Here is an 8075-nt window from a genome sequence, read left to right as displayed (position 1 = left end):
CAAAGAGAGACTTTGAGAAGGTTCTAGAGTGGATGCAAATTGCCGTCGTGAAAACTTTTGACCGTGACCGAGTCACTTCCCTCAACGACTGGAAATGTCAGATATGACAGTTTTAGCAACCTGCTTCCTTTACATGAGTCACTTTTGGGAGACATCCGCTCGCTGTTCTTCTCATGCAAAGAGGAAGTGAGATGGCATAGCATAGCATAGCATAGCATAGCATAGCTTAGCATGACCACAAGTATGTACTAGAAATTAGGAGGAAAATTCCACAGCCTCTGAAAGGGAATTTTAATAATGAGCAAATAAACAAACATCAACACGAACGAGTATTCCAGTATTCCAGTATTCCTGTATTCCAGTATTCCAGTATTCCAAATGAATGTTAAAGTGGTTGAGTGGGTCCACCTCACAGTGAACATATACACATTGTGTCCTTGGCGGGAATATTTAAAGTGATCCCAATTATCTACCACTGCCTTGGAATTGAGCAAACCTGCCCAGGTTGTTGCTGGAATCCTGTTTACGATCCGGGTTTGTTTGGGCTCCTTATCGTGTTGGAAAACCAAGGAACGGGGTCACGGTCTGCTCCAGAAGGTTCCATTGATCCACAGTGTTGGCAGCGCTCAATCAGCCCCAGAACTTGACGCCGCCATCGCCACGCTTACTGGTGCTTGCGTGGTGGCGCATCATCGATATGAGGAACCAGTTCTAAGTTCGAACCCTTGAGAGGATAAACAGGAATAAAATGGTTGCTGAAATGCGAGGCTGATCTATCACCCTTCAGTTGGTGCCAACTCCACCCGGAGCTCTTCCACGCGCCCGTTGAGGCGATGAATGGCGTACATGGCTGAAAGGACGAGGAACAAACCCGTGGCCACGAGAAGCACGTGACCAAACGCGAGGAACCCGGCCAAGACGGCGTTGGAGGGCAGAAACCACACGTAGACCCAACCGTTGTGGTGGTTGTGGTGAACGAACTCAGACGGCTCTGCCAGTACCACTTTGTCATAAAACGGCGATGAAGCGTCGTAGCTGGAGGGAACCTCTTCTGGTGGGACGCCAGTTGGAGGTCGGACCCATGAAGCTGATTCCGTGGTTTGAGACGTTGTCGGGATGGCGACTCGTCGGAGCGTTGAAGCTGATTCCGTGGCTTGAGACGTTGTCGGGATGGCGACTGGTCGGGCGGTTGTTGGATCCGTCGTAGACGACTGTGGAGTGGGAACGCGGCTCGGAGTGACTGTGGTAACGTCGCAGACGTTCCACTCCTCGTGGCGCAAAGAGTCCAGGGTACGGAGTGCTCGATACCGCGGACTCTGACATATGGTATCTGCGTTGTCAACAACGGCTTCCTTGTTCCGACTCACCCATCTTGCAAAGCCTCTGATTGGACAGGAGCAGTTCCACGGATTGTTGCTCAGATGAACCTTTAGGAATGGGTTGGACTGGAAAATATCTTCCGGGAGATGATTGAGCTCATTGTTCTTCAAATCCAGCGTGGTAAGAAGTCCAAGCCCCTGAAAGATGTTTCCTGGTAGCTCTTTGAGTTTGTTTTCATTCAGGAGTAAGATGCTCAGCGTGGTTAGCCTGGAGAAAAGATATGGATGAAGCTCCTGGAGGTTGTTGGATTTCAGCGAGAGCTTCTGAAGCTCCGGGATGCAGCAAAACAGATCCGCCGGCAACTCTCGCAGCCTTTCGTTCAGATGGAGGTTGAGGTAGTGCAAGCCAGACATGTTGGCAAAGAGATTCCCCGGAACTGTGGTGAGGTTTGTGTAGAACAGGTAGAACTCCTGGATTCTGGGCATATGTCCCATGAGCTGGTCTGGTAGAGCCAAGAGCGGGTTGTTGTACAGGGTCAGCTTGGACAGGTTGGGCATGTGGTAGAAGCTTCTCTCGGGGACGGACTGCAGTTGATTGGTGGACAGAGTGAGGTTCTTCAAGCTTCTTAGTGACCAGAAGACCCTTTGAGGGATGCTGGCGATCCGGTTGTAATGCATCTGCAGATACTCAAGGTTCACTAGTCCGTCAAAGATCCCGGGTTCCAGCCTCTCTAATTTGTTGTAACACATGATGAGCTCCTTAAGTTTAGTCAAGGAGCCGAAGCTATCAGGCGGAAGTCTCTGTAGGAAGTTATTGCCGAGTTTCAGAGTGGTGAGGTTCACCAGTCCACTGAAAGCTCCTGGAGCGAGACTGGACAATTTGTTGTGGCTTAAGTCCAAATCGTCCAAAGCAACGAGTCCTTCAAACATGTCCACGGTGATTGTGGCCAGTTGGTTCCGGTTCAAGTGAAGCTGCTCCAGAGTCGTCAGGGGGCTGAAGACTCTGGCGGGAAGCGAGGCCAGATTGTTGATCGACAGCTGGACGGACTTGAGCTTTGGAACGGCGTTGAAAGCTCGCGGGTGGATGGTATGGAGGCGGCTGAGCATGAGACTGAAACGCGTCAGCAGGTCCATGTTCTCCAGGCTGTGCTCGTGGATGACGTTCATGCTTGTGGCGTGGAGCTGCAGCGTGTACGTCTGAAGGGGAAGTTGTTTGGGCGTGTCGGTGATGCTGTCGCCGGAGCACCCCACGTTGCCTTGGGCGGAGCAGTGGCAGGCGCTGGGGCAGGCCTTGTTGCTTGTGAAGAGCGGCAGCGCGGCCATCACCAGGACCAGCCGCACCCGACCTGCACATAATCGTATTATACTATTTAGTCGTTCAATCGCAATCACAACGATGAGCCCATTCAAGAAACAATACAAGCAGTTGAAGGATGAAGAGTCTTGAACCAGTCATGATGTGCTATATATATCACTATATTGACACGCTCTATGGTACCCATTATGGCATTGGATGCTCATATCACCCAGTACTTTGGTTAAAAAAAACACACAAAAAAAACTTAAACTATATTAGGAAAGCAGGAAGTGAACAAATGTAAATTACTGATTGTAAAAGAAATGGTAATGGTTTAATTTCATTTGAACATGCATCAGATCCCAGTTCCACATGTCCAAAAGGAGTAGGAAGAAGCAAAGCTTATTAAATCCTACCCCTCCATCTGGTACGTTTACAATCACTAACTCTTACATTTGTTCACTTCCTGCTTTCCTATGTACTTTAATGTTTTTGTTTTTGTTTTCATTTTCGTTTTTTGTTTTTAAAAATTTTATAAATTTTATAAAACAATTTAATTTTTTAAATTTTTGTTCTTGTTTTAAAAATTGTTTCAATTTTAAAATAAATAAATTAAATTAAATTAATTTTTTATTTTTATTTTCTGAGTTTCACATGTCCAAAAGGAGTAGGAAGAAGCAAAGCTTATTAAATCTTACCCCTCCATCTGGTACTTGTACAATCACTAACTCTTACATTTGTTCACTTCCTGCTTTCCTATGTAATTTAATATTTTTGTTTTTGTTTTTGTTTTCATTTTCATTTTTTTGTTTTTAAAAATTTTATAAATTTTATAAAACAAATTAATTTTTTTATTTTTGTTTTTGTTTTAAAAATTGTTTAAATTTTAAAATAAATAAAATAAATTAAATTAAATTAAATTTTTATTTTTATTTTTATTTTTATTTTTATTTTTATTTTTATTTTTATTATCTGAGTTTCCCATGTCCAAAAGGAGTAGGAAGAAGCAAAGCTTATTAAATCCTACCCCTCCATCTGGTACTTTTACAATCACTAACTCTTACATTTGTTCACTTCCTGCTTTCATAATATAGTTTAAGGTTTTTATTTTTTTATTTATTTTTTGTCCCGTACCAAAGTACTGGGTGATATACGTAAGCATCCAATGCCATAATGGGTACCATAGTAAGTGTCAATATAGTGATAGTGTTGCTGCTGGATGTTCATAGTATCTGAGTGGTACTGTAAGTGGTACTGTTTGTTTTCCTTTCCAAAAGATGAAGTTTCATAACGTACCAGATGGAGGGGTAGGATTTAATAAGCTTTGCTTCTTCCTACTCCTTTTGGACATGTGGAACTGGGAACTGATTATGGGATGCACTCAATTGGAATCTGATGCATGTTCAAATGAAATAAAACCATTGCCATTACCATTACCATTACCATTACTATTACCATTAGCATTAGCATTACCATTATTTCCTGGATTTGCCACCTGTGTATTAGTAAATGAGTAAATCTGATACTAACCTCCTAAATATGAATCCATGTTTTTTTGGCGCATCAGTAGCGATCAAGGAGCTTGACACCGTCTTCTAGAAGAGCTCTTTCCCCAAATGCGATGGTTGCCCATCAAAAGTAGACACTGTCTCTGCTCCATGCTGGCGTGCTGTCACTGATAACCAGTGAAGAGGATGCTGGATCATTTCCTGTGGGCTAATAATGTCAGCCTGATATGACACATGGTTTCTTTAGCAGGTTATGGAGAAGTGGTACTTTAGATGTTTTCATAAGGAATAATAATACTATCTGTAGGCCATGCTAATAAGCGTGATGATGATGATGATGATGTGTGTGTTTTCCTGGCCAACTGGTACCAGGCAGGGATGAAAGTTCTGCTCACTAATGGATACTCCCACATTCCAAAGGAGAGTACTACGTGTTTATTGTAGTCCCGTGTGTGTAGTATGTTGCTTACTCCCACTCAAACATACAAAAGTGTGGGCTTGTTAAAAACTATAAAATAATAATAAGTATATTATTATCATATTATACGCTACTTGACGTAGAGATGAGCTATGTTGTAGTCTGGGTCACATTCTCACAGTCAGTCTGATGGTTCTTCAACGCGTTCCGTTGGATTCAGGCCCATTCCCACATTGTTTGGACTGACCCCTGACCCCGTTTCATATTGTTGCTGTAAAACTACAGTATTTCTCTGTGAAACGGCCAAACTAAACACACATTTACATGATCATTTATTTTCAATATGAACAATGCATTTCTACTACAGGAGACAGATGGACAGAAAGAAAGAAATACAAGTAATGTCCCATTCGGCCACAAGAGAGCGACATAAACACACAAGCGGCAGACAGACAATAACCCTGGTGAGATCTTTGCAGTCATCAAGTACTTCCTGTGAGCAGCAGATATTTGTCGTACACGAGCAGACGTCGTTGTGATGAGTTGTCGTTGATGATGAATGGCGGTGTGTCGGACACGGCGTTCACATTACGGGTGTTACGGTTTCTTAAGGCCAGGTTGGGCTTTGCAGCAAGGTTTCACGGTGGTCCTCGTACTCGGGACTGCCAGGTCACACGCAGTACTTCCAGAAGCAGGCTGCCGACAAAAGGAGACCCGATCAGGAACAGTCAAACCTTGGTTAACAAACTTGTCTGATATCGTTACACAAAATCCTGCATGTTGCGGACTCAATGTCTGTGCAATTTTTGTTCATATTTTCGTGTGTCTGGAGCGTACATTATTTCTTATGGGAAAAAATCACCTCGGTTTTAATACATTTGGGCCTATGCCGGACCTTTTGCAAGGAATTCCCAACAAAAAGCAATGTTCCAATGTTTATTCTTAATGCTATACTATGCTATCTACAAACCAGTTTACTATAACCTGTTGCTATCATCAGGAATCAATGATTCATCAATTGTCAAATTCATTGACAGTTATTTTGGTATTCGATCAATGTGGTTTTTTTTTAGGTCAATATATAGGTTTGTCATTTTTCCGATATGTTTATATGTTTCAGACTAACCCGCTAACGTTTAACCCGCTAACGTTTAACCCGCTAACGGGTTCTTTTTGCTCCATCATGATTTGGTCCTTCTGGGGTTGGTTTGTCCAAAAAGTTGGCCACTGATATTTTTTTTTTGAAAGCAATGCATGCAGATACAGTATGCTAAAACGTGATCTATATTTCAAGAAAAAAAGTGCATCTCAATTTTGTCATTTAGGTGAAAAACCATATTATTAATATGACCCTTTTCTCACCATATTTGCAGTTTTTTTAATTAAACTTTTTATTTATATATTGTTAATCATTTAAATACAAATAAAATACAATTTATGTAGTAATTAAAAATATTTGATCATATTTATTTTTTTCAATCTTATTAAATATTAATGCATTTTATATAATAAATAATTATAATATATAATATAATAATATATAATGTTATAATAAATAATTTTAATATAATATTCATGCACTCTAGTTCCACAATATTTTGAATGAATTTCCAGAGCATTATTTGAAATTTCTTTCACTTAATTTTTTTTTGTTTTGTCTCTCATATTATTTTGCTTTACTATATTATCACATTTTTGGGTATATTTCAACTCTAAAATTGCTGCTAAAATTACATTCTTTTTAATATTATTCTCATAAAATTGCAACCTTTTTTCCATTAATTTCCTTTTTTTTCGTAATATTTTATTCTCTTAAATGTTTTTTCCATTTCTGCTTTAGAAAAATTCCAACTATTTAAACTTTCTTTTTTTTTAAACTTTATTCCCATAATATTATAACTTTTCCCGTATTAAGTATTACAACTATTTTTGTAAAGTTTTTCTCATTAGATGACAACATTTTCCTCTTAATATTTAGACTTTAATCTTGTAAAATAATAATTTCAATTAAATGTTATATTTCTTGTTCATTTATATTTGTGGACAGCGCAGCGGGCCAATAAAAAAACAGCCACGGGTCGCAATCGGCCCCAGAGCCACACTTTGAACACAGCCGGCCTGGCATCTAACCAAGTACTCCATCGGTGGAAATAAGGAGCTAAAGATGAAGCGACTAAGAAAGTAACAGTTTCTTGTGTCGAGTGTAACCATGTGACCTTCTTGGACTTTGGGAAGCATGCGGAGAGAATAAGATGGACCTACGTTCTCCTCTCTTCCTTGTCGCGGGTTTGTCCACTAAATTGGCGGTAAGTTCCTTCTCCAGTTCCAGGTCTTCCCTCAGCGCCTCCAACTGTGAGAAGAGTGAAGACTGTTAGACGCCAGCATGCCTTGCCTGCCTGCCCCCGTCGCCCCCATAAAGACCTCACCTCTTCCAATTCAGCTAATTTATCCACCAGTTCCAGTCCTGTCAACAGAAGAACAAGTCAGTCGCATCCCTTTAGTGGTGCATTCCCGGACGTCTCACCTGGAGGATCAATCTTTTCAACCGGAACTGAGCTTCTGTGGAGAAGCAACGCTAGAACTTTTCCCTGGACGTCTGCGTCATCTTTGGGATGGAAAATTGTGTTCCCTGCACGGGCAAAAAGGGAAGTGATGGGTCGGGCACCGCGCCTTGGCAAAGTGGTGCCAAGTAACTCACCTGTGTTGAATAGGTTCCTTCCTTCCACGTGGATGACACCCTGCAGCAGCGCCAACGCCAGGACGCCAAAGAGGTAGTTGACAACGCGAACCCGATCCATGACGCTCGATGTACGGTCCCAAATGGAGCTCTGTGGCGGTCGGTTGTCAAGCCAACGATTCTCCTCCTGGGATGCATCCCACGGATATATATGTATCCTTTGGGAAGCAGGAGGCGGAGCCAGTGGCGACTTGCGTATGAAATGAATGACATGTCACGGCGAGTGTCGTCAGTCGTGGAGCTTTCACTGCGATATCGCAGCTGACTGAAATATGGCGTTGTGGGCAAGGCCAGTGACTCTATATCACTCTGACACAGGGGAATCAAACCCGGAGAGGACGTCGTCAATCAACTTGATGGTCATGAGAGACCACAATCACACTTGTTGGCAGCGGCGGCTCTTTTTCTTTTATATTAATGAATTCTTGAAATAGCCACACAGCGGCGTGTTGCTATCATTGATCCTTCCCAAAGTGCATCCCAGCAGGAGATGAAGTCCAGGACCCATTTGGAGGTGAGGGAACGTTCATCACAGACGGCGAGCCAACTAACCGGCGCCTCGCTACGCGGCCGTACGTTGTGCGTCAATGAAGCTCTGCCAGGAGGGCGGCCATCGTGCGGGCGGCTTGTTAAGGAAATGAGCTGGCTGGCAGCGCATGAATTTGGCTGGTCAAGGTATCATAAAAGTGGGCTGGAGAGAGCCCCCCCTCCCCGTGGCTCCCGAGCACCTTTCTGCAGATCCATCACTTAAAGTTATATCCGCTTGGGAATTTAAACCCAGCTCTGGGACTCTGGG

The 8075-nt window shown here is 42.6% G+C and overlaps 2 protein-coding genes across 3 annotated transcripts; both read right to left on the bottom strand.

Annotated features, from left to right (window-relative positions):
- Positions 1-286: 286 nt before the first annotated feature.
- Positions 287-4260, bottom strand: LOC144898322 (uncharacterized). The gene is made up of 2 exons (XM_078789907.1): positions 4147-4260; positions 287-2665 (listed from the first exon to the last, which is right to left on the bottom strand). The coding sequence occupies exons 1-2, from the start codon at positions 4178-4180 to the stop codon at positions 777-779; spliced, it is 1923 nt and encodes a 640-aa protein (XP_078646033.1). The 5' UTR covers positions 4181-4260; the 3' UTR covers positions 287-776.
- A 649-nt stretch (positions 4261-4909) lies between these two features.
- Positions 4910-7896, bottom strand: uts2d (urotensin 2 domain containing). 2 transcript variants are annotated; one of them, XM_058072698.2, is made up of 5 exons: positions 7241-7896; positions 7067-7171; positions 6969-7006; positions 6805-6892; positions 4910-5238 (listed from the first exon to the last, which is right to left on the bottom strand). In XM_058072698.2, exons 1-5 carry the CDS (start codon positions 7338-7340, stop codon positions 5213-5215), a joined length of 357 nt encoding a protein of 118 aa, XP_057928681.2. In that variant the 5' UTR covers positions 7341-7896; the 3' UTR covers positions 4910-5212. The 2 variants fall into 2 exon arrangements, with proteins under 2 accessions (XP_057928681.2, XP_078646032.1); XM_078789906.1 differs by having other exon boundaries at positions 7067-7896.
- Positions 7897-8075: the final 179 nt, after the last annotated feature.

Source organism: Doryrhamphus excisus, linkage group LG4 (genome assembly GCF_037039965.1).
Source record: "Doryrhamphus excisus strain RoL-2023G ecotype Guam linkage group LG4, RoL_Dexc_Guam_v1.1, whole genome shotgun sequence".
NCBI lineage: Eukaryota > Metazoa > Chordata > Actinopteri > Syngnathiformes > Syngnathidae > Doryrhamphus > Doryrhamphus excisus.
The sequence above is the reverse complement of the archived record's forward strand: the minus strand, read 5'-3'. Positions and strand labels throughout refer to the sequence as shown.

Excerpts from the sequence above, each read along its gene's own strand:
- LOC144898322 (XM_078789907.1), bottom strand. The coding sequence starts at position 4,180 with ATGCGCCAAAAAAACATGGATTCATATTTAGGAG. Across the intron at positions 2,666-4,146 it reads CATGGATTCATATTTAGGAG|GTCGGGTGCGGCTGGTCCTG; the intron begins GTTAGTATCAGA and ends GATTATGTGCAG.
- uts2d (XM_078789906.1), bottom strand. The coding sequence starts at position 7,340 with ATGGATCGGGTTCGCGTTGTCAACTACCTCTTTGGCGTCCTGGCGTTG. Across the intron at positions 6,893-6,968 it reads AATTAGCTGAATTGGAAGAG|TTGGAGGCGCTGAGGGAAGA; the intron begins GTGAGGTCTTTA and ends CTCTTCTCACAG. Across the intron at positions 5,239-6,804 it reads GACAAGGAAGAGAGGAGAAC|CCTGCTTCTGGAAGTACTGC; the intron begins GTAGGTCCATCT and ends TTTTGTCGGCAG.